The following is a 25,232-nucleotide window of genomic DNA, read 5'->3' on the forward strand; positions in this document are numbered from 1 at the left end:
CATAAACATGTTTTATTCAAATGACGAGCGATAAGAGCACGGGAGGAAGCCATGTTCCCCCTTTGTGCCAGCAGGCAGGCATAGATGGATCGAGCCTCGCTGACTAAATGTGCTTTTTTTCCTGAAAATTGGCAAGCTCTGGCTCACTAGAGGCGCACTATGGTGTTGTCAATAACAATAACTGCCTGTGGCTTATTTATTTTCCTATCAGCTTTAATCAGTCTGTGTTGACGGTGACATCTGTGCTCAGCAATATCCAAATGCTACCAGTTGAGAAGCGTGTACATATTTGTGTTGTTTCCACTCATATTGCTGTCGTGTATAATTGGACATTTGTGCTTAAAGATTCAATTGACCATCTCATTTGGCTCTAGTTGCACCAGAGCTTAAGGCACAAAAATAAAATCCATCATAAAACAGATACTGTGTTTCTCACATTTGCCTTGCTTCCCATCTTCCTTTATGTTTTGGTGGAGACAATAAATCAGCACTGGAAACAAAGTCACCTTGAGTTTTTGTTTTTTTTTTTATTAATAACGCCACCGAGGCTCCTTAAGTACAGTTATTTCCTCTAAAACACACAATGACAAAAGGTTGTTGGGTTTAGATTTTATAGTTGACGAATGAGTGAAAGTGGAATAAAACGACTCTGGCCTTTTGCCCTCTAGTCTCCATCTGAACAGATAACTGCTGCTTCTCGACAGCTGTATGACTGACTGCATCTCCACTGAGGAGCACATTTTTACACTTTTCTGCCTGGCTCAACTGGCGGGTATGCCGAGAGGCGTTTGCCTGTCTGGAGAAGTGACGCCGGACTTGTGGGCAAATCTGTGTGTGTGTGTGTGTGTGTGTGTGTGTGTGTGTGTGCGCGCGTACAGATCTGTGTAATGTATGTGTATGGTCCATGTCTACCTCTCTCACTTGCTGAAACATATCGGTCCAAATTTGACAGCGCGAGGGCAGACAGCCATGTTGCAGAATTCTGATCATTTAAATGCTCAGAGGCCTGGTTGAATAGCAGAGGTGTTAAAAAAAAAGAGAGACATGAGAGGCGAGGAGGGGGGGAGGAGGTGGAGGACAGCCCTTCACATGCCTCCATATCACATAAGAGCCTGCTTGACACTTTCCTGTGAAAAATAATGCTCACGCGTCAATCTTCCCCTCCCCGTCAGAGAGCCCGCGTCCCACGGAGGCCCCGCCAGGTATGTGCTGTGTCTCATCTGGGGCGCGCCTCAGAGGACGCCGGCGCCGGCGCAGCTACCAACTGCCTCCAAAATATGGGTTAGGGCACGTTTGATGCGGAGCTCGAGCTGACGCGGAAGCGCTAAACAACAGCTAGCGCTTTGCCCGACACGAAGCGAGGCGCCAAATCTGCATTTTCAGGTTTCGTAGCCAAGGATGCCCCCACAACTCAAAGGGAAACAAGCCGAGGACGCTGCAGTGCAGCTCGAACCTCTGTTCAAGACTGTCCCTGAACATTTTAAAGAAATAGATTTATCACTGCCCTAATTACTTAAATTACAGTCCAATGATAAATAGAGCAGCAGTTATATACTCAAAGCTCCAGAAAAAGCTATTCTCCATAGTCCATAGCACAAACTATAAAAGGTGTCTAGTGATTTATCTGCGCAGCAAAGCTGCAGTTTCAGGCAAAGGACTGCACGTGTCCAAACAAACATTTCCACGACAGTGTGGACTCACAACTTTGCTAACAAATCTTCCTTTGGCTCCCGAAGAGCGTTAATGCCTTTAAAAGTCCAGCTCAGCCGAGCACGAGTCCCTCCATCAGTGGCGGCGTCCTCATCAGCCCCCGGGTCGTCCTAAACGGAGGAGGAAGAGGAGGAGGAGGAGGCTCGTATCAGCCCATCTCACACCGAGGGAGAGAGAGGGAGATTGAATGTTTTGCAAATTATTCACAGGGATTATAAATCACAGCGGCGTCAGTTTTTCCAGTGACAGGAGAGGATGCTTTTCTGTTCCTTAATACAAATGACATAGAAAACAACAGCTGCAGCCATAAAACGCTCTGCCGTAAAAAAAAAAAAGAAGGGATAAATAAATGCACCGAGAGGAAAAGCCGGGGCTCGTCATTAAACATGTCTGCGTGTCTCCCAATGTCATCTCAATGACTTGATGCCTGTTTTATTGTCGTCATTCTTGCCGGTTTCAGGCTCGCGTAGCCGATTGCCTAATTCATTCATCTCATTCATGTCTCCTTTATGTTTATCGTATTGGCTTTTAATTGTTATTGTTCTCTTGTCTGTAAAGTGCTTTCTCGAACTCCTCTCGACTTTTCCCGCCGTTGCCGCCGCCGGAGCGGGCGTGTTCGCGTGCGGCCTGGCGAGTCACAGGAGAGGTTTCGGCGTCACGTGAAAAGTGCCCAGTCGACACAACGCGGCTGCTGCAGCGCGACGCGTGACAGCTTCATATCTCCCGAGCATCCGCGTGTCAGAGCGCGAGGCGTTTTAATAAAAGGCAGCATTTTCATAAGCAGCGCCAGGAACACGCAGAGGCCGCCGGCAGACGAAAACAGCCAGTAACCAATGAGGGTTGGTGTTTATCTATTAACCAGGTTGAGACGGAATAGCTCATCTGCTCAATTCATTTCTAGCCTAACTTCACCATGAACCATAGAGGATCATGTAAACCCCTGGTTTACTGAGCTGCACCACCGCAATCCGTCATTTGCACTATATTTTATTCCAACTCAACAAATACTTCACTGCACAAAACAGGCGGTGACCTCATCCATGAATCCTAACAGCCAGTTGCTGCAGGTGTGTTCCTCCCCTTCCACGGCGGCGGTGATAAAAGGGCTAATAAATGACTGATGAGGGACGATATTCTCCAGCAGTCGCTCCCTCCCAAGGCGAGTGTCACCGCGCTTCCCTCGCCATTTACTGCACTTTGTCATTATGCGGGGCAGCAGCTGAGGTAGTTAACTGCACCGCGGCCGGGTGAGAACATGCGGCGACTCCGGCTAATGAAGGTGAAGCGCAATGACACTCCATTTCCACATTAGCCTCCTCCATTTCCCCTCTTCACGGTTCTCTGTGGGCTCAGCGTGACCCGATCCTGGCGGCTCGTCTGTGTTCTGCCCCGACTCCACAACAAACCCAGGACTTTGATTAACACACTTATGAGGACCAGCTGGACAGAACATCGGAAGCGTCCACATTAAATGTGTCTGCTGCCAGTTAGTCGACCTCCCCATCAGTTCCTGTAGTACTGTACTATACAGTAGGTGCAGGATGGAGTCTGCCATTAAGACAGAGGTGGTCGGAAAATAGCAATTTGACACAGAGATGATGGGTGAGTACAGTATAAGAGATGCTGCTTGGTGTTATAGTGTTGGTTACACAATAGAAATGTACAGCTGAACAATTCAAGCTGAACACCTACCTGTTCTACATGGCTGATCTGAAGGAGGGACGCCTTCCTGTTGACAGGCCTACTGGTGTAGTGTAGGACAGGTGAGTCCAGCCAATGAGCAGCAACATAGAACTGGAAGCCATAGAGAGGTCACGCAGAGTCAGTAGTTACAAAACAAGACGGAATCAAAGCCAACACAAAAACAGCAACGGGTATTTTCCCCACTGACGGGCATCGACACAGTTACTCAGTAAAAGCAGGGACGACCGCATACGTTCAAACCTCCGGCGCGTAACATTCGAGGAGCGAGTCCTGTCACCTCGTTGCTCTGTTACACGATTCATTTCCTGATCCTCACTTCTACTTTCACTCGCACAGATCCCCGAGACAGACGAGCGCCCGCCGCCCGGCCCGCTCCCGCCAATATTAAACGGCTGCTGTCAACTCGCTCCAAATGATGTAACGGCGTCTCCGCATTGACTCCGAGCGCGCTCGCGATACCTTGTACATGACACCGTAAAGGCTCGGGAATTAAGTGCGGAGGATATGACCCCAATTAGCGCTTATCTCCATCACCTGCAGCGCTGCCGTCCCACGAGGCGGATTTAAAGCGATCACTGTCAGTCAGCATGAGACGTCACAGGACACGGAGAGTGACACAGCCTCACGCCGCCAACTTCATCTGCGGGGAGTTGGCTCAGTTGTTCTGGAGAAGCACTCTTTATTTTGCATGCGGAGGGATGCGGCGCTGGCGCTGAAAGGATAAGTCAGCGATTTCCTTTCACCGGGATGTGGTTTAATACCGCCGAGCTGCAGCTGAGGGTGTTGATTGGTTGCAAAGGTGAAAATCTAAGATGCTGGAAAACTCACAAACCAATTTATATTCATGAGGTTAATTACAGGATGTGCTAAAATGATACCTTTTCATTACTATGCCCACTGTCAAAAAGCAGCCATCACTGAAAGGTGTCAAATTACAAATCAGAGCCAATTACATAGATATTATGCTTTTTCTTAGCCTTGGCAGGTTCCTGATGCTGATGAACCGTTATTCGTCACAAATACAAACTGTTTTGAGTCTGCCGCTTGTTTCGCTCACCAGGACGTGTGACGAGACAAAATGAGTTGTGGGTAAAGGTGAATAGGCACTAATTCATGATGTCGACTGTCAGCTGTGGTTGTGTTAGGCTGAATAGTAACAACAGGAAGAGCCTCCTTGCATTAATAACGTGAGGCGTGAGGCGGCGCTTGGAAAACAGGCTGCCAAACAATAAAGATGATTTGGATCAGATATATTGCTAATATCAAAAATAGCAACAAACCCAGGAGATTTATTTTGAAAAAAAAAATCAAAGCTAATGACGCAGCTATTGGGAGATATTTGTTGATTAAGTTAACGTTCAGCAAACGGTAAATCAAATACTAATAAGTTGTTTTCCAGCTTCATTTTTTAGCAGTTTCTGATTTCTTGCAGATGCTAAATTAAGCCATTAATCAAATCTGTGATTGCTCACTGATTTACTATTGTGTTCCGCAATTGGCGTTGTTATATCACTTTCAACCAATAAGTGGCCTGTAAACCAGCTTATGCCCGGAATCATGAACAAGAGCTGCGTTTCAATGCTGGATAATCACCTTGCTTATTATTCCGAGTAGTCCATCCACTGTTGATTAATGCCTCCGAGCAAATATGTACAGAGGGTTTGGTTAATGTGCCGAGCTGTTTTAATCAAGTGGACCTTTGTTTTGTCCACCGGCGCCGCACGCCGGCACGTTCGTTTCTGATCCCGGCAGCGCGGGAAACAGTGCGGAGGAGAAACTCTGCGTCCGCGCCTCCACCCGCTCTCCTCCGCCGCCTCACCTTTTACCTCCATCCTCTCTCGTGCGCCCAGGAACATTCAAAGCGCGGTTGTAAATCCAGGGAGGGTTTTATCATGCGGCGCTGATAGCGGGCGCCACTGTCAGCCGCCCTGACCCCGGCGGGACCTCCGCCCCCATCGACCGGGTGACCCGGTGTCCTGTTAAGAGAAAACAACATTTCCTGCAACCGCGGCGAGGTCCCCGAGCGGCGGGAGGGGGCGAGAGAGGAACCGGCGATGTGAGTGACACCGGGTGACTAACGGTTTGAACTCAGACAACAGGAAATTAATGCAGCGAGCGCTGCTCACGGCGCAGCACATCGCAAACGGCACACTCAAATTGACACGTCTATCCAGATGACACATGTTGATACCTTGGCGGTGGCCTCGCTTCCACTTGTGATTCCCCGCGTCTGGTCGTCCTCCAACGCTGCCGACGCAGCGGCCACACGAAGGCGGACCCTGCAGACTCTGACTCTGGCCCCTGAATACAAATACGGCAAGTGGCTCGGCTTTTTCCGGTCCCGAACGGATCTCAATATGGCGCCGGGACCCCCACGGACCCACCGCAGGAACACGACTGGCAATGAGCCACAGCACAGTCTGCTGGTGTCAGCGTGGGCAGTGACGGCTGGCGGATTATTTTCTAGGAACCCACTGTAACCTTGTGTCTTTAAGTTATAATTACGCTTCCTACGCGTTTGATGAATGTCTAATTTCCCGCGGCGAGCGGGCGGAATGTAAAACGCGAGCCCCCGCGGTCGTCCGCATCTCTTCTCGCCACAGCTGCGGGCCGTGACGACGAGGCGCGTGCCACTTGATATCGACGCGCTCGAGACAAAAACGGCCCTCCACGTCCGTGAGGGTCCCGCGGGGATCGGCGTCGACGCAGCCGCCGTAGGGCCGCACGCGACCGACAGAAGGCTCGCGCGCTGAACGGCGAAGCGAAGCCGCAGACTGTCATTAAAATGGTTTTCCCAGTCAGGACGAGCGGCGGTGGCCGGATCTGTGTCGTTCATAAAGCGGGGAAACGAATCAATCAGGCAGCAGTGGGATCGTAATCCATTACGCTCAACGTTATTGAAATACATTCAAATTAAAAGTCTATTTCCAGGGCCTCTGCGAGACCATGTAATAGGCACCATTCATAGCGCTGAGTGTCAATACTATGATTATCACAAATAAGCTCAAAGCAATTTACCCTCCTGTACGGAGAAACGGCTGCAGAGGGCGGAAGCATGTCTGACATTAGAGCGTCTGATCATTTAAATCTATTTTTGATTGCTGGAGATATGAAACCTCAGCTCAGATGTCATTAATTGCTTGTTCTCCCTTTTTCAGTCAACATAATGCTCTCCTCCCTTCCCAGCTGTAATGTGATCCATTGAATCTGAGACGTAATTTACATGATTGGAAAGACATCTTATTGTCATTTGTGAGACATCAGACACTGGGGGGAAAAAAAAGAAATGTTTAAAGGTCATGTTGGTTTTTTCCAGCAGCGGATGGATGTCAGGGCCTTTTTCTAGCAGAACATCGTAGGTTCTGGTGCTGTGTGTATGCTGTGTTTAATACCATGGCTGCGTTTAGCATCTATTCACCGATGGGCCGTCAGAGCAGGTGTGTTGGAGCAAACTGTTGCAGCGCTGTTGATTCGCAGAAACGCATTCTTGTTTTAATAAAGTGAAATCAGATTCGATCTCACAACACTTCACTCATGCTATATTGAAAGTGACCCGCGGTTCAGTAAACATTAAATTATGCAGCGCGCCGCCTTCCCTCCGTCTCCTTGCCTTCCGCGTACGGCCTTATCTGCTCGTCTCCCGTTGCTTTAGGTCGGAGCGTAATTGCATTTAAGGACGTGAACGAGGTGATCGCTTCGTTAATGAAACCGGTGACTTGAACCCGGGTGGTTTTTACAAACGAGGGGACGGGTTGGATGGTTTCAAATAGAAAAGGCAAAAGCTCGCTTTGTGTTTCTGCCCTCTTTAACGGTACAAGTAACCAAGTGTTTGACTAAGACAAACTACTACACAAATAGGCCAATGACAATGCAAAGGCAATGGAAGGAATGTGACAAAGATCACAGACAAAGAAAGTCTTCTTGGAGACATATTCCCGCTCACAGGCGCCCGGACCCTGTGGGACCACTTGGCCGGGATTAGCATGACAAGGTTCCTCTGCGAAGGCCCCTCTGAATCCTAATGAGAAACAACAGGCATTCATAATATATCTCACATCTTGTCCTCACGGTCGCCGCGCACCTTCGCCACCAGCAAGGAAACCGTGAATCAATATTCAGCCCCGACTCACACCTGTACTCAAGGTTTTCCCTCTACTTATCAATTATGAACGCAGAGCCGCCCCATCGCTGGCCTCATGGAGCTCCTTCGTGGCTCCTACGGAGGATCGGCGATGGAGCCTGATGCCTTAATTGTTTGAAAATATGATGCTACGTTCGTAATTTGACGTGTTTAATTGACTCTTTAGTTAATAAACTACCAGTACTTTGTCTTTTCCTTATTTGGGCAAACTGGATGCTGTTTTTCGTGATGGGCAAACGGATGCTGGTGTGATGCTGGTGGCTACACATTGATTTTTCTGTTACGCCGGTCCAATAAAGTAACAAAGCCGTGCGACGACGCCGGCTGTGTCGTGATAGCTTTTGTTCATACTTTTTTATTTGCCGTTTCACACGAATAAGAGCATTAAACTGCGCTCCTCGCGCCTCCAGACCTGGTTATTAGCATAACCGAGAAGGAAGCAGTTTCCCCCAGGAAGCAAACAGCGTAGGTGAGCGGGCGCCAGGTTCTTCCAGATTCCTTCCCCTCTTTGCTGAATGATGAAGAGAAGCGTCGACGCTGCGTGACTACGGCAGAATAATGGATTCATTTGCATGGGTCTTGGAGCATAATGGGCGTAGCAGGAGTTAGTCGTGAGCCTGCAGAAGCTCGTACCACAGCAGGACATGCTGTAGCTAGCTAGCGCATCCGGCGAGAGACATTGAGTTCATCAGACCAGTGTTGGATTTGCTGATGAGCTTGAGTCTCTGCAGACGCGGACCTGGACCCAGTTCACGGAAGGCATTTAAAGACTTCCAGTGTGTAAAGGACCTCAAGCAAACGATATCTGATAGGGACGCTGGGGAAGTTAAAGGGTGAACTCTGACTAATTACTCCATCTAAAAATACATGGTGAGCTACAGAGATGAATAGGCAGTATTAGATATATTCTGTTTCATTCCTCTGGTGCATCATTAGCCACAAAATGAAAACATATTCACTTACAGGATGATTTAGGTCAATTATTTCTGTGTTTGTGTTTTTAGAGCGAAATGAGTTTAATTTATTTAGCATGAGCGACTTCTGTTCTGTGCTGCACTAGCTCAAGGTTTTAATATTTGGACAGCTCAGCTCATGGCGCACTGAGTACTGAGATGAAAGGGTCTGAGGCCAAGGTAGGAGACACAGAAGGTCTGTGAAAGCTCCTAAAGTCGGGGGATGAATGGACGACGAGCCCAAGCGATGTGTGTTGGTTTACAGAGCAGAGAAGGTTCATTTTTAATTCCTTTAATTTGACGGCTAAAGCAGGATTCATGATTATTTATTTACATATGAACAAATAATTAATCGACCCTCTTTAGTTCCACCTTCTAAGTGCAACAAAACCTCTAATACACACATGCACCAGTGTGTGGTGTGTTCAGCAGGACATGGTTCTGGCCGTGATCAACAGGTGTCAGAGCAAACAGCCGGTCCGGCTCAGTAGCAGATCCTGGTGTAGCGTACTTCACCTCACTGGACCAACAGAGACCCAACGACACCAGGACCCAAAGAACGTCAAGCATCTACATGCATATACCAACAGCCAACATCTATCCATTAATCTGTGGCTATTTGAAGAGCCGACCGTCGCCGTGTTTTGCCGGGATAGTTCTTATTCTGATTACAAAGGCCGTCGCAGGTCTCACCTTCAAACCCAGTTAGAAGAATTAACTGTTCCCCCTTGAGGTAAATTGGAACACTATACTAGCAGGGAATGGTTTATTTCATCTTTTTTTCTGAGCCAGTCGCTCTCATCCTTTTTTCATTTGAAACCCTGCATCTGGTAATTTCATAATTATGGGAGGGGGATTATAACGAAGGCAGCTGGAGCTGCAGGTTAATTGGATTTTTCACCTCGACGGGACCGGATCTAAGTCGCCCATGGGCCGCAAATCTGCACATTTGAAGTTGGGGACAGGACAAAGAGGCTGTGGGAAGAAAAGAGTGAGCAGTTAAATGGTCCCCTTTGACTTCAAGAGTTGGGGAAGTTACTTTTGCATTGCCAGTTACTGTTTGTGCTGCTGAGAGGTTTTCCTTTGCTGGTACACAAGCACTTTCATCCACGTTGATGGCATCTATAATTAGCACCGTGTTCTCAGTTCATAGCAGTCGCTGCTGCTCGAGCTATTGATGAATCCCCCAGGTTTGAAATGGACGCACGACTTCCAAAAACATCCTAATTATTTGGGTTGGATCCATACAAAATATGTACAAAGATCATTTCGCCGAGTAAAGTGAGTAAACGCTTTGAAAAGTCACAGAAGCAGTGATAAGGTGTAATGAAAAGAGGAAGGAAATGTTTTATTTAAGCTGAAGCTCATCGCGTTTGCTCTTAGAGGACGATTAGTTAATTAAATGTGTCTTACCGAAATACTTCCTGTGCTTTCAAGTCTCTCCCAGTGAGGACGCAGAGAACATGTGGGAGACATTCAGTGCTTTTTGGGATTTGCTAAAAAAAAGAAACACATAAAACATTTCATCACTAGGAAAATTATTTTCATGCCATTGCATCACATCCTGCAGAAATTCCTTGGATTCCGAAAAGTACTTCTGACTCAAGAATCCCAAATATCCACATTTGGCCGCGTGCCGCTCCGTTGCCCGTGTTTGGTCAACATCACGTCCGTCCTCAGCAGTTACAGCCCCATTGTGCTGACAGTGTTCTCCAGCTCGGTTTCCAGGGACGGAGTCGCTCTCAGCCCCTCGGCTCCTGGCCTACTTCTGAATAAACGCCTGACAAAGGGCGAGTCTCTCCCCCGAGTAGAAGATGGGGAATCAGAGAGCGGTGAGGGCCACACGCGGAGCTGAAGGGTGGCGAGAACCACCTCCTCCACCCACCGAGGCCCGCTGTCCTGTGTGTAACAATAGACAGAAACCCGCTCAGCAGCCAAGTTTCTTAAGGTCACCGGCAAACAGCCGTCAGAGGAGGCCGAGGGCCTGGCAATTATTTGTTTATCTGCTGGGAGGAGGGACGCCTGCCTCCTGGCACCAAAAGCCCCAAACTCCGCGGCTAAAAGCGCTGCATTGTGAAGATACCTGTGTTTCTTTTTCTCTTTTTTTATTATTGCAGGTAAACAGAAAGCGCTGGTGAGAGCTGGCTCCAGGAGCGATTTCAGCTCACAAAAACAAGGAACAATGCAACTTACAATTACTTTTCACAGTGAGACGTTTCTAGTGGCGCTGGCTGCAGAGAAAACAGGCAAGTTAAACACGGCGCCTCGTACACAAAAAGCTCCTTTTGTGAGTGGGATGATTCTTCTCTGATTCTTTGTTAACACAAACTGGCTCCTTATAATTACATTTGAATTTTAAATCACAATTTGGCACCTTCCTTCATTTTTAATATATTTTCTTAAATGTTAAGAAAAGGCTTCTTTCATAGAACTTACACAGCGCAGATAAAATATTGCTGCATATTTTACAATGCAGGATGGAAATCAATATAATTTTCCTCCCATTATTATGCACATTATTATGTCTGCCATTTCAACATTCAACAATCACCTCACACTTGATTCCTAACTGACATTCAAGGGGTCTGTACAAGAGATCACAAAAAAGAACATCGCTTTTCTGTGACAATTTGTAGCCTCAGATAATTGCACGAAATGTCACATAATTGTTGAAAAAGTCAAAACAACATGCAGCCCACAAAGCATTACGTGCACCGGCTCTGACATAAAGTGCATTTTTTTTTTGCTGAGTTCTAAGTAATTTCCTTCAATGCCAAATGGTAAACAGTGCAATTTCCAGCCCCCTGCTGAGAGCTGTCACTCTACCTCAACTGGCGTTATATTAAAATACTCCATAAATTAGCATCACCTGAGGCGTAAAGCGAACGGACGTGGGAGAGAGCGCTCGGACGTGTGCCGTGTGTTCAGGACTGCGGCGAAGTCCCACGTTGACCCTCATTAGGTCCAACGCGGGCGATTAGAGGCGGCGTCTGGAGGGTCGCCTGTAGTGTCAGGCCTCTAAACTGAACCAGGACCAGTGCTCGTTTAATAATTTACTCCGTGGACAATGCTGTGAACCAGTCTCGTTTCGTCGTTGAACCTTTATTCGTGTTACAACCACACAGAGGAACATTTACAATGAAGTTTTCCTACCTGAGTTTTCTCATCTTTGAATCACATGGAAAGATTTGGCTTCTCTAACACACAGGGCTGGAGCGAGCTCGCTCTGCTCTGCAGCCACGACAGAGCAAGCGGCGCAAAGCAAAGGGAGCCCCCAGAAAACAGGAGGGAGCAGCTCGGGACGTGCGTAGAACCTGAGTCGGACGTCAACAAAAGGAATTCACCTCCAAACAGCACCCAGAACACAAACCATTAAAAAGCAACTGGCATTTGACAAAAAGTCTCACATTTATTTTATTTGTTAAACAAGTGTTGAACTTTACATCAGTCTTAAGTGATGAACCCCTCTGTCACATGTTTACATAAAAGAAACATGAGCTACACTAGAGCAAGTCTACCAGTGCTGGAAAATAGTCACACATTTCCCATTTCTTTTTTGGAAAGATTTTAATAAATAAAGTGTCCAAACCCAGGCGGAAGAACTACATTTATGACAGGAACTTTATTGTCGAACTTGCTTTCGCTTGCCGTCGCTCCGATGGGACCGTCGCACGCCTTCCCGTCCACTGGAGCAACGCCTCTGTGGCAGAAACCCAGCGGACGCATGTCTACAGGCAAGATCCATGGAATTCAATAAGCAAAAAAACACTGTTCACAAGTGGAGAAGGTGACAATGCGTCTCTGTAATCTGTTGAAACCTCACGTCTCGTCGTAAGCCTTGACATTCAAACATCATACTACCATGAAAGTGTTGGAACCATAAACACACTGTATAACATATGTGCAACTTCTACACAATAGTCTCTCAAACGTTAAATTTTGCAATTAAAATGCTTCTTCATATTTACGTTTTTCCCATGAATTTTTATTTTACACTAGCAATACAACAAAATATATATTTTAGCCATTTTCCTTGACAACAGTTCAATGTACAGTTGAGAAAATATAAGGCCAGGGGCTTGATTGCTAGTGGTCATACAATCCGAACTTCATGATGGGATGGAGAGCGCTTCAGGGCGACCAGGACTTTATGGTCCTTCTCTAAATGTCTGATCAGGAGCATTTTACAAACAGGGTCCACGTCCTGGTCCGAGGGTGAGTGTGTAAAAAAAAAAAAAAAAAAAAAAAAATACAGCTTCAACAAGGATGTTGGGGAGTGTATGTACAACCTTTCCACCAGGAACCTGCTGATCTGATGTCTCCAGTAATGCTTGTTTTTTTCTATTTTTTTTTTTTGTTATTTTTGTACTTAAATTTTTTTTCTCAATTATTCAACAGCAGCAGCACATTTAAATACATAATTGGCTTGTCACTTAAAATCAAAATTTGACTCTGCATTTTATGTACAGTCTTGCTCAAACCTCGCACTGCCGTGCGCCGAGTCTGTTGGTGCGTGGGGTGGAGGGGGCGATGCAGATGGGGAGCTTTGTAAATAACTAATGTGTCCTGAATGACGGGGCGTCTGGGCTCTCTTGGAAAATAAAACCAACGCTTCGCGTTCCTTCACCAGCGCGTCGTCCGCGAGGTCGAGGGCCGCGAAGCGGTCGGACGAGCAGCGGGGACAATTTAAATACATTTAAAGGCTTGTCACTAACTGCATCTGTCCTTCCCGCACGTCGCCTTCAGGAATGCAGCCCTCTTTATTAATGGGAATAATGAAACCTTCGCTGCTCCCTCGGCCTATCTGGTAATAGGCCTGCAGCTGGTGGCCGGCCCCTAAATTAGGCATGCTCTTGTAGTAAACGTCCTCGCTCTCGCTCCTCTTAGAGGGGGACAGGTCCTCCACCACGTCAGGGCTGCTCTCTGGCAGCGGAGAGTCCCTAAGATTAGGCATACTAGTGTACAAGGAGTCTCTGTTCGGGGACTGCAGACTATCGTCGGGGTCGGTGGGCGTCAGCTGGCTGACGAAGGCCTCCACGCCCCCGTCGGTCCTCACCTTCTTCTGGGGCGCGTATAGAAGCGAGTGAGTCCGCTGGGGGATGAGCGGCGCCTCCAGCTCCTGCTGGTGGTGCAGCTCGAGGCCCACCGCGTCGCCCACGTGCACCAACGACGAGGCGTCGGCGACGATGGCGTCGTCTTCGCTGCTGCTGCCGCCGCCGCCCACCGCCGTCGTCACCGTCGGCGGAGCCCGCTCCGTGTGGTGGTGGTGGTGGTGGTACTGCGGGGGCTGCTGCTGCTGCTGGTGGTGGGGCGGGTGGTGTAAACTGGGGTGCTGTTGCTGTTGGTGGCTTTTGTTACAGGCACGCAGGTTGTTGTGTACTAACTCGGAGATGATCATTTTCTCAAAGGCAGCGTCGTCCAGACTGAGGCCGCAGTCCACTACCTGCACACTGTCCCCAAAGTCCCCGTTGCGGAGCGAGTAGCTATTATTAAAGTTACCATTTAGCGGTAGTGTATCCATTGCACTTGTATCCCTCACTGCATTGTTCAGTGAGTGCCCTGGAAAGAGAGAAGGACGCGAGAGGAATCTGAATTAGTCCACAACAATAGCCATCGAAGCAACAAGAAGAGTTAATGCTGTTCAGGATGCAGTTTCACATGGAGAACTCAAGTCAAATTAAGCCATGCCGTAAATCTGTTAGTTGGGCACAATCCTTAACAAACAAAGTAGAAGCATGCACTATTGGCAGTGAGAAATCATTTTACTTTCTCGCATCCAGTGTACATTTTGACTTTCCCTTTTCAAAACCGCCTTAACAGAAGCAGAGCGTCTTAGTCTGCCACAAAACGTGACAAAGCAATGAAAAAGATCCCAAACAACATTAAGGAACAAACAGTAATCACCATCACAACACACGGGGCAAAAGTAGATGTCCACAAGTATGAAGGCACAAACGGGCAAGCTACAAGACTTACAGGTTCTCTAGCAACTAATAGGTTGGTGCCGAGGGAAAGAAAAGGACAGAGATGGGATAAATGACACGGACAGAGAAGGGAAAGTAGTCATGTATCAACATGGGACAGCCATCTTTGTTCTCACTACAAGGGGAGCCCACAAGCAGCACTCCACCATCACCACACACAGCAGGTGAAAAGACTCACTTTAGACAACTCACATCATGTCTGTCTGCTCAGGCTATCTGGTCTAAGAGCAGCTGATGTACAAAAAAAAAGTAAAATGATTTATTGTAACATGGAGAAGAATCACTCAAAGGAACAACAGAATGTAAAGTAAAAGTCTTAACTGCAAATTAGCGAGAGCAAGGGTTCAGCAAATGAAATGAGCGAGCGCTAAAGCGGCTTTGGTTTTAGGCTCCAATTGTGTTTCATTAACGCTGCTTTTGTTTGCATTGCTACACTCTCTGCCCATTGGCTGGCAGCTCGTGTAGTCGAAAGCTAGCAAAGGTCAAAGCCTGCCCACGGCCCGGCACTTGGCATCCGTCACAGTGACAGTTCCCACCGAGACCCCGGCCACTCGCAGAACAGCACAGAATAACACAGCCGCCGCCGAGGTCAGACGCGGTCATGTCGGGAATGTCTCCGAGCATGGAGGTCATGGAAAGCAGCGGCAAAAAGAAGAAATATTAGTTATGCTATGATCGAGAGGGAAGAAGCGGCCGGCGCGCCTCCGCGCGGAGAAAACAGATGCGAGAAGTTAAATAAATGCTTTTGAATCCCAAAAATAGGGGGGGGGTGATGTTTACTGGAGATTAGGAGAAAAATGACAGGGAAGTTACAAAAAGAGAGCGGGAAGGGAAATTAAACAGCTGCTGCCATGACATATATGTGTTTATGCATGCTAGGAGGCAATTTGGTGTCCAGACAGGTGCTGTCTGGAGGGCTGGGAGGGGAAAACTGCCGGACACTGAGACGGCGGAGTGCCACAGGAGGCCACAGATTCTGGGCAGGAAGACAAGAGAAGAGGAAACTAAGCAACCTTTCTGATGAATATGCTTCTTTCTGCCAGACTTAAAAAAGAAAGCAGCACAGTTTTTGCTTGATTAAAATCACAAATTAAGCAGAAGAGAGAGAAGCAGAGTCGTGGGCATTTTTGCGAAAAAGCAGTCAGATCTCAGAGATTCATTCCAATGACTACACGCACACGTTGCTTTAGTTTTCCAGTAGAATTTGGGAGGATAATTTTGTGAACCACTTGCTCACTGAGTGTGTGTTAATGGCCTAAAGTAAACCAGTGATTGTGCCGGGGTTTGGGTTGTTTGTTTTTTTTAATAAGCATGCTGAAAAAAATTTACATTTGATAGGCAAAGTTAAGTTTTACTCCCATACTTGTCTCTCTGTAGGTCACTAGAGGGAAGCACAGGGGAAAAGCACAAAACAGGACAGAAGATGCCGTTTTAGTTACAAAATACTGCAGCACACATAATCATAATAGCACAATGTGACACACATACGCTCCAACGTCGCCTGAACTAAGCAACACAGACCTTTTCCTGCTGCTTTCTATTTTTAGGGCAAAGTTCCCTTTTTACACAGCAGCAAATCACCTGATAAACTCAGCAGCGTAAATCTTTAATGATCATGCAGGTTACACCAGAGCCTCACTGTTTACATTATCTCAAGGCAGAATGTGTAGTATCTCTTTCCCGTCTAAATCATTATGTTCCCTCAGAGTGTGGATGGGAGGAAAAGGGGAGAACACAGAGGGTGGATGGACGTGAGCCACATGAAGATCCCGCTTTTACATGGAGATGTGTGTGTTTTGGCGCAAACGCAAACAGTCCAATGTGCGGCGCACGCAAACAAAATAAGTGGCGTGTCAAGCATCGGGGAGACAATGATTCAGGAGGAAAGGTGATACTGCAAACATCCTGCTTTTCATCCTCAACTCAGGAGACGGAGAGAGAGAGAGACAGGAGACAAAGACACAGGGAAACGGCTGAACACTGGTGGAAGTATTAAGGCAGCACACCTGGCGAGTTAAACACTGGAGCCGTGGGGGTGTTACATACAACGGTCTCAGCCAGCAAAGTGTTATAGGGGTTGTTAGTGCCTTGTGGTCGCAGAAGAGGATTTGTTAGTAGATAATTTCCGGTCATTCCTGCAGTGGTGAGACAGAAGAGGAGCAGGTCAGTTGGGTGCACAGCGATCAGTCAACTCACTGTGGTCATCGTTCAACTCATGCCAGTGCTTTTAAAGAAATCATTTATGCTAACGAGCCAATAGTATATTGGTATTTTCAGCTAAGATGATAGAAAAGTGCAATTCTGCATTTGTGACTGTGAAATGGTCCCTCATCCAAAAAGCCAAATCTTCCTTTGTTTTTACATCATTATCTGTATTTTGACTCAAATTGCTCATTTTCCTCCAGAACTCTTCTTCCCTTCAGTTCTCCTCCAGCTTGTGCTGCGTTTCAAGGATCTGAAGTATTTCCTCTGCCATTTATCACCTGTGTTAAATGCCATCTGTCATGTTGGGAAGTCTCCAGGGATGATTTTAATGACAGGGAAGTGCTTCCAGGAGATAGAGCCCTCCTTTAGTGCACTGACTCTCCAGGGTAACGAGGCTACTACACCCCGGAGTGATCAATATCCAACCTTTACATTAACATTTGCAGGAAATGGTACCATTGAAAAAAAAAGTCCTACTTCTATATTGTTACTGATGTATCAGCCAGTCAAAATGTGCTTCAAAGCCCTTGGTGTAATGTTTTAACTTGTGGGAACTGACAGCCAAAAAAAGGAAAAGAAGGCAGAGAGCAGTAGTGACAGGAGTCAGAAGGGGAGAGGAGGGAGTCAAGTTAAACTGCCTCGGTGTAAAGCCTCCTCTCCCTCGCATGCTTAGAAAGCCATTTTGGAGGCAGCAGAAAGCTTAACAATGCACTAAGCGCTCCGGGTCAGCCAGAGTTGAACATCATCTTCTCATCATCATATTTGTGCTCAAGCTAAATAATAAATGACACTTTTTTCCCCTCTGCCTGCTCTCATAAATCCCCCTGTAAAGTAACACAGGTCACCTTAGATGCCAGGCTTTATGTGTTGAGATTGTCCTAAAACACTATTTTCTCCTCTTTTTTTAGGTTTGCCTACGTTCCCTCTGAGTCTGGATATGAACTCAGCACTTAAGTAAAAAACACTTTTCCAGCCTTGTCCCAAATTGAGGCTGATGCTACTGTCCAGAAGGATGGATTTTTGTAATGATTCACTGGCGGAGCGTGGAGACTAAAGGCCTGTGTGCCTCTTTTTTCCACTCGCTGCAGCGCTGCTACTCTGGACGACAGCGTCTATTACGACTGCTAGAGAGGGAACGTGCGCCGCAGAGCGAGACGTCTGACGGAGGCGCAGCGCTTTCAGCGGGCTGACGGAATGCGTGCGTGGGTGCGGATGTGGAGAGAGATGAGGTGTGAACTGACCTTGGTTAAGGGTGGAGGAGCTGTTGATGTCACCTGAGATAAAGGAGGACTCAGATTGCTTTCTTACGGTGTCATTCCACATTCTCCTGATACGACTCTGTCAGGTCAACAAGGGACAGTCATTAGGACTTTAAACAGCCCGCTCACCTTTCTTCTACTTCCTGTACACACCTCTGACCATGTGACTTCTCAACTAGGAAGCACTGAAGCATACTGTAGGAAGCCACTACACATTCATTTAAATCAACTTTTTAAAAAGTCCAGCTCCAGTTATGAGCGTCTTCAATGAAATCTGCTCCAGATGTTTGTGCATCAGCGTAACATTACTTCTTATTGTGCACTTTGGGCTTCCCTCACAGTTAAATGTGCTTGCGGAGCTCTTTAAAGAGTGCGGCACTTGGTTCCATGCACATAATGTTAGTGAGAAAGAAAGGTAGAAGCCAGTGCTAAAGGCGGCAGAACAGCAGACAGATACTCATGCAGTACAGCTGATTGTAAAAGGTGCCATAATGCTCGTCTCCATCTACCTCTGGCACCAACAGGCCCTTTTTGTTCTCCATTAACGCGCTGTATCTCGGTAACTCTGTGTCCTCCCGTGTTTGACTGAGCGCCCTGGACGGGTTGTGGGCTGCGGGTCGCAGCTGCTCTACCTGTGTACCGGACGAGTAGCGGGCGCTGGTCCGCGTGGTGGACGTCTTGACCGAGCCGTGGGAGCTCTCGGTGGGCAGCCCCCCGCAGCAGTACGTGTGGCGGAAGCACTTGCTGTACTCTTTGCGGACCTGCGCGGGCAAACAGCGGCGTGTTTACATGCGGTGTGGACTTTACATACGACTTAGCCGAGACGCTGGAGCGTGCAGTGTTTGTCCTCTTTATCAGCATGCGCGGCTCAGCCGTGCTCACCGGCGCCGGGCTTCGGCCTTGGCTGCTCCCCGAGTCAAAAGCCTTTTCTCCTTGAAGGAAACACTGCACGCTACGAGCACGGAGGACGAGCGTCAACGTACCTTTTTCTGCAGAAGGCAATGGAAGATGAAGATAAACATTCCCTGGAAGGTGTTGAATATGGTGAAGAGGTACGCCATGACAATAGAGGCCTCATTGATGAAGAAGAGACCAAAGGACCACGTCAGGCCCAGAAGACACAGCAGAGCGAAGGCACCCATGACCCAGGATCTGAAGGACGACAGCGAGAGAGAGAGAGAGAGAGAAGGAGCACAGATCCAGCATGAGAGGCAGAATAATGACTACAAAACTATCAACAACCATGAAAAGAGGTAGGAGGAAAATAATAAAATGACAACGCCTACACCGTTCTCACAACCCGCTCCCCTCTGACACCACCCCTCCATTCACTTATATCTGCATCCCAAACAAAAACTCTAAAAGAAAGCACAACTCTGATCTGTTTTTCTGTAAATAACTATTAAAAAAACTGCACAATCACAGAACACAGCGTGTTAATAATAATCTACAAAAACACTCCAGACACCGTCATATGCTCAATATTTATCTTATGAGTGTGCGAGCACAACCGGAGGAACTAGGCAGCGGAAGGAGCGCCACCGGGTCACAGTTCAACGCTCAATAACACACACATATACACACAACGAAAAGGAAATAAAACGACCACGGATTTCACGACGGAACACGGTGAGATCGAACATTCACAGAGACGGTGGATGAGGAGCTCTGAAGCCGCAGCTCAGGGAGAGGACGGACCGGTGGATGGGGACGAGAATGGAGAAAGGAAAGAATAAAACGAGGAGAGAGGAAAAGAAGTGCACGCTGAGGAGGAGGAGGAGGAGGAGGAGGAGGAGGAGGAGGAGGAGGAGGAGGCCTCTGGGCAACAGGTCCTTACTTGATAAACCGTTTATTATCTTCATAGCTAGAGAGCATGATGAGCAGGAAGAGAGAAACACAGTTAGGTCACAGTGAGGGTTAGTCGGCATGTGAGGTACAACTAACTGTTAAATTAAGACTCTGACTGCAGCTGAGAGTGTTTGGGGGTTAGAAACTGGAGGTGTGGGTGGAGTTATGCAGTAAAAGCTTACCCTTACCCAGGCAAATCTGTATTATAGTAGCCGTCACAAACGCGATAATTACTGGTGTGGAGCGCAGAACAGACAGAGGAGGGGAATGATAGAAGAAGAGAAAGAAGAAGGTGCGTGTTAGCTCGGGCTTCACATGCAGCATGCAATGAGAGGCTGAGCCGACAAATAGGGACCCACAAGTAAACAGTTATTAATATACAATGCAAACAAGCTTAAGAGAAATCGTTCCTAACATCTGAGCACAAATTCGCATGAATATGAATGCCGCCATCTTCAGCAAATGCTGTGGTTTACTTGCCTGGGGAGCAGTCAATCACAAATAAACCAGGATGTCTAAACAAGCTCTTTTTCCGATTGCAGTTTTACCACAGAGCTGTGATGTCGCGCGCGTTCGTTAAGGAGTCGCACGGAAATAACAAACGCGCAAAGCGTCACGAGGCCGCGGCACCAGCAGCAACACAACCATGTAAACCCGTAGAAAGAGGCCTCGGAAGGAAGCCTGCACAAAACGCCAGTGAATGTCGTTTTCACAGTGGCGCAAAGACACACAACAAAACAATTAGTGCTACAGAAAACTTTGCTTTTCCTCCCCAAACAAACGCGGAGGCCACTCAGGCGGGCCGAGCCGCGAGGGGGGATGGTGGTCGGGTGGTGGTGGCTTTGCTGGAAAGGAATTTTTTCCTTTTTCTTTTCTGGGATCCATAAAAAAAAAAAAGATTTGACAAGTTCCAGCAGCAAACACACATGGTAGCGGTTCCACTGTACCACTGTACCCCACCCTGCATAGTTTAGCTGCAGCCTCAGAGCGATGAACTCCGCGGCTCGGAAAAAAAAGCAACAAAAGACAATTAAAAGGTCTGCGCATCATCATGATTGCGTTGCTTTTGTAACTTCCACAGTCATAATAATGAATTCCTGGGAAAATGCTTCATGTGAGATCTGGATCCTTTCAAAAGCTGACCGCAAATACGAAGCATCACTTTTATTCTAACGTCACGTGGTTTAGAGGCGCTCAGAAAATCATTACCTCGGCGGTGAAGAGGCCTTGGTTTTCTCGGGGCAGAGAGGAACAGCAGCAGCAGCAGCAGCGTCACGCCGCTGATAAGCCATAGAATAAGCAACCTGTTACGCTTTACTTACTTTATATTCTCCAGCCGACTGGAGTCCGGTTTCAGGGTGGTCGAGTGCTTCACCATTTTGTACATCGTGATGACCAGGAAGATGAGATTGAGCTGTAGAAGCAGAATAATGACGTCGTTAATACGACTCAAAATTTAGCAGACTGAGACAAAAAAAAAAACCCAAAACATGTTAATTCGCCTCCAAGTATTAAAGGACGAAAGCCTTCGAGTCTCTGCATGTCCACAGAGTAATCCAATAAACATCTATCGCTCCAGCCGGGCTCAGACGGGCCGACTGGCGCCAAATTTAGTGTCATTCTATAGCAATAAGAGCATGGAAATGCATTAAAATCCATCAAAGTAGGAAAAAAAAAAAAGGAGAGAGAGAAATAAACAGCCACGCAGCAGCAGTCTGGCAAAGTCAGGCGGGAATGAAAAGAAGCAGGAGAAATAAGAGACCGTCATGTTGTACACAACAACTGCATATCATTTTATGCACATAGTGAAATATTATAAGGTACGAGGAGCTACAAAAGGCTTGAGGGAATATGGTGCGCTCGGTTCGATTCTTGCGCGTGGACAGCTGAAAAGCAAGAAAGGGAGACGGCGATGGCTGCTCGCTTTTTAATGCATCCAATCTGAAGGCGGCCGGTGGCACACATCAGGTGGAGACAAGGAGACGATGTGCAGCGGTTCTGGACGCGTTCGTTCGGCACCTTAGGAATTAATACTGTGATTTAGAGACACAAAGGCTGCATGGGCCAACAAGGAGCTCCACGGAATTCACCTCCAAAACATTTATCGCACAGCAAACTAGGCCCTGACAAAGCACGGCCGCACAAGCCCTCGTCAGGCGTGTATGAATAACACAGAGAAATATCTGGGGGGGGGGCATCAGACAGAGCTGTTCATGTAGCACGTTAGCAGCAACGACGCACACGGAATACAGGAGGAGGATTCCTGCATTACGCTGATCTTTTTTTTCTGGGCCTCATGATGGAGGGAAATGAATGGATGACCTTTGTGAGCCGGACTCGGACCGCGCCACTCGCTCTTAAACAGAAATTCCTCCGCGCTCCGGTGCCGAGCCGCTATCAAAACACTGGCTTGCGATCGATACGCCGCTCCCCCCGTCACGCAACGGGCTCACGGGGCGACTCACAATAACCCCGGCTGCAAAAGATGGAAGAATAAAGAAAAAAAAAAAAAAAAAAACCCAAACCCTCAAACGCGAAGCTTTATATCACACACTGCGCTGACTGACGTTGGTGCACAGCCACCAGCCATCAGGCTGAGCATGAGTCAGACAGTGGGGAGGTGGGGGAGGGGCGCGGGGGGTGAGGACTTTTGAAAAACCCTTTCACACAGCCTGGAGTGGTGACATGGATCCAATGAGACAGAGGAGAGGGACACAGTGCTTTAAAGCAGGCCAGCAGCACGGCACATGTTCCCACCCCCACCGACATGCTTTTGCAGCCCGTCCCAGGGGACCCCCCGCTGCTGGAGTGGAGCTGCCCTGCCTCCATCCCTCACTGTCTCCCTGTCTCTGAATCATCACTGCAAGCCATGCAGAAGCGCCTGGCCACGCTGGGACCGAGGAGAAAGCTTTTTTCTGAAGTGGACTGTGTGTGTACACACTGAACTCCAAATGAACTGTTGGGGATAAAATATTAAAGGTGCAGATGGAGCCGTCCGGATGAGAAGAACTGCTCCCGACGTGTCATGATCCAAAGGGCCTCGTGTTGAAGCTATCTCAAGCATACTAATGCCCCCCCCCAACAGTCATTACTTCCATGTTCCCCTTTCATGGAGCTAATACTCCCCGTGCCAGGAGACAGGGCAACCTCTGACTAAGCGCACGGATCTAAATGCTTTCCACCGCTTTTGTTTGCAGTCAGAATTTGGGGCCATTTAAACGAGCAGCAGCAGCAAAAAAAAAAAAAAAAAAAAAAAAGTAAAGAAAGGAGACAAAAAGCATGAGCAGCTCAGGTCAAAGCCGACGCTTCTTGGCGCGGACGTGGTTCGGGTGGTGGGGAACCGAGACCCACGCGAGCCAAGCGACTCCGCTCTCAGCGCCTCTTTTCCTGCCAGCGTGCGTTTTCTCCCCCTCCTCTTTTCCCTTCATTGACAAGGACAAAGCCAATTTGTAGAAAAAACAGGGTCACGGATGATGCAGGCAAACCTTGCTCCGCCGAGCTCCCCGGAGACACCCCGTTCCGCGGCACTTTGTCTTTCTGAGTCAATTGTTGCTCAGGATCCGCGGTGCGGCGTGCGGAGCCCGGGCCCAGTCTCATTCCTGTCACACATTAGTTCTCCTACAATGCATTAGCTCCTCTCAGGGTCATGATTCTACCTCTCCGGTCATCACCGCCGGGATGCTGATCATCATTTCCACTGCAGACGCATTTTTCATGCAAAACATCACGGAAGCAGGAAACGCATTTGAAAAACGATGAGGGTCCAATTTGGGGGAAGGAAAACTCCTGTGTGGCTGACGGAGCATTTGCGGAGACGGGGAGAAATGGATGTTGGACTCGGTACAAAGTTAGATCCTCCTTGATTGTGAGCTCCCACGTTAGAGCGGTTACCGAAAGGAAAAGACATCAGCTCGTTCCTCCTTTTCCAGGTCGTGTGCACCTCCTCCTCCATTTTTAAACACTACACCGAGTAGGAATATCTCCTTCTGAGCAAACTGTGAAACGGAGACCAGCAGCAGACTCGTCTTTTATTCAGTTTGCAACCACACATACAAAGAGCCGCGCTGCATCTTTACTTTGAAAGCTCCTTGCCAGTAGTGACTCACTAGGATTCGACATGGGTGCCCCCCCCCACCCTCTCCTCTGTGTATTTCCAGTGTCAGTTTGATGTTTAACAGAGGTCAATGCATCTGTAGATACAGTACGGGCCATTATGCTGGATAATGAACGCGGCGCAGAACAAATAGGGCCCGTCCTCCCTGCACAGCTGCCTCGTCCCTTAGTGCGCGTCAGGGCAGAGCGACGCCGGGTGCAGGAGGGCTGAGCGGATATATCTGAGGAACACCACCTGCTACTCCACTTTTCAGCAGAGGGAGGTGAGAATCCCCGAGGTCTCGTTCTTCTGAGCTTCTCTGATGGAGCAGTAGATAATAATGTCATGACCAGTAAATAATTGCGTGCCTCCATGGAACGTATGTCAATATGATATGCTACATGTCCTTCACCCCTCATGGTCCTTGACCAAACACAGACACACCTTTTCTTTTCCTCTTTTTATACTGTCGCCTGTTTTTCATTTCAGACAAACCAACACTGAGGAGGCGAAGAGCCGCAACCACGGCCGTGTTCCCATATTAAACCTGATTTTCTTTGTTCTTAAAAGCCATTAGCGACGTCTACGACGCGATACTTCATTGGTGTTGTGTAAAGCCAAGGTTAAAGGCCACTATCGCATCCAGGTCCTTGTCAGGTTGTTCAAAGTGTTGCCTCAAAATCTGTCTTTGCTGCAAAATTAACCTGTCGTCAGCCGAGGACGCGTCGAGCACAAAATCCTTTTCCTGCGGTTCAAGTGTTGCACTTCCTTTATCTGCCTCCATCTGACTCTTTCACTCCTTTCTTCCGTCTCTGTCAGTCTCATCATTCAGAGCACAATAATAAAAAAAAAACAGCTTACCATGATGATAAAGGTGACAGGTCCTATAAAGCTCCATATGAAGTGATTATCCACGCTCAGCCAGCACCTGTGACGAAGAAGAAGCAACATGACAAATATGAAAAGAAATTAATTATTTCCTTCACTTGTGCTAATGATCTTACTGTGTAATTTCTAGTCAATATTTAACTTGGGAGGCTCTCAAATGCTCTTGTCACAGGCTGAGTGTTAATACAGTGGCGCAAAAGAGAAGACCCCAAGTCGCCCCTTTTGATAGCGGAGATGTGGCCATTAATCTACATAAAAGGTTTTTCCTGCACAGTGCTCTTCTCTTTAAGAGAGCATTTACAAACAAGAGGTCACAGGAGGGTCTTTGAGCAGAAAGGCATTAATGTAGCCGACCCCCCCCCCCACTCTGAAACCACAGTGTTGAGTCTGTCAGCCACTTTCAAATGACATAAAAAATTGAATAGCCGCCCGTCCCTGGCAAAAAGA

The 25,232-nt window shown here is 47.8% G+C and overlaps 2 protein-coding genes across 39 annotated transcripts in view; both read right to left on the reverse strand.

Annotated features, from left to right (window-relative positions):
- Nucleotides 1–502: 502 nt before the first annotated feature.
- On the reverse strand, nucleotides 503–6,250 carry LOC114854808 (uncharacterized). Its single transcript, XM_041070668.2, has 3 exons — nucleotides 5,606–6,250; nucleotides 3,403–3,504; nucleotides 503–1,820 (listed from the first exon to the last, which is right to left on the reverse strand). Exons 1-3 carry the CDS (start codon nucleotides 6,248–6,250, stop codon nucleotides 1,698–1,700), a joined length of 870 nt encoding a protein of 289 aa, XP_040926602.1. The 3' UTR covers nucleotides 503–1,697.
- Nucleotides 6,251–11,591: 5,341 nt separating this feature from the next.
- Nucleotides 11,592–25,232, reverse strand: part of adgrl2a (adhesion G protein-coupled receptor L2a) — a 168,555-nt gene continuing 154,914 nt past the window's right edge. For 7 of the 38 annotated variants that reach the window (XM_055507909.1, XM_055507908.1, XM_055507913.1 and 4 more), the window contains 10 exons: nucleotides 24,759–24,825; nucleotides 21,127–21,218; nucleotides 19,993–20,037; nucleotides 19,794–19,820; nucleotides 18,940–19,108; nucleotides 18,466–18,717; nucleotides 17,939–18,035; nucleotides 16,499–16,627; nucleotides 15,856–15,873; nucleotides 11,592–14,067 (listed from right to left, as the gene is read on the reverse strand). In XM_055507909.1, the coding sequence (XP_055363884.1) occupies nucleotides 13,205–14,067; nucleotides 15,856–15,873; nucleotides 16,499–16,627; nucleotides 17,939–18,035; nucleotides 18,466–18,717; nucleotides 18,940–19,108; nucleotides 19,794–19,820; nucleotides 19,993–20,037; nucleotides 21,127–21,218; nucleotides 24,759–24,825 (1,759 nt within the window). In that variant the 3' untranslated portion in view covers nucleotides 11,592–13,204. Of the gene's footprint in view, nucleotides 14,724–15,821; nucleotides 15,874–16,498; nucleotides 16,628–17,938; nucleotides 18,036–18,465; nucleotides 18,718–18,939; nucleotides 19,109–19,793; nucleotides 19,821–19,992; nucleotides 20,038–21,126; nucleotides 21,219–24,758; nucleotides 24,826–25,232 lie in introns of all 38 variants that reach the window. The other 31 variants (XM_041070538.2, XM_041070537.2, XM_055507921.1 and 28 more) reach the window with 27 other exon arrangements.

Source organism: Betta splendens, chromosome 4 (assembly GCF_900634795.4).
Source record: "Betta splendens chromosome 4, fBetSpl5.4, whole genome shotgun sequence".
Taxonomy (NCBI): Eukaryota; Metazoa; Chordata; class Actinopteri; order Anabantiformes; family Osphronemidae; genus Betta; species Betta splendens.

Coding starts and splice junctions, on each gene's coding strand:
- LOC114854808 (XM_041070668.2), bottom strand. CDS start 6,250: ATGAACGACACAGATCCGGCCACCGCCGCTCGTCCTGACTGGGAAAAC. Junction 3,505..5,605: donor GAAGCGAGGCCACCGCCAAG/GTATCAACATGT, acceptor TATGGCTTCCAG/TTCTATGTTGCTGCTCATTG. Junction 1,821..3,402: donor AGATCAGCCATGTAGAACAG/GTAGGTGTTCAG, acceptor TCCTCCGTTTAG/GACGACCCGGGGGCTGATGA.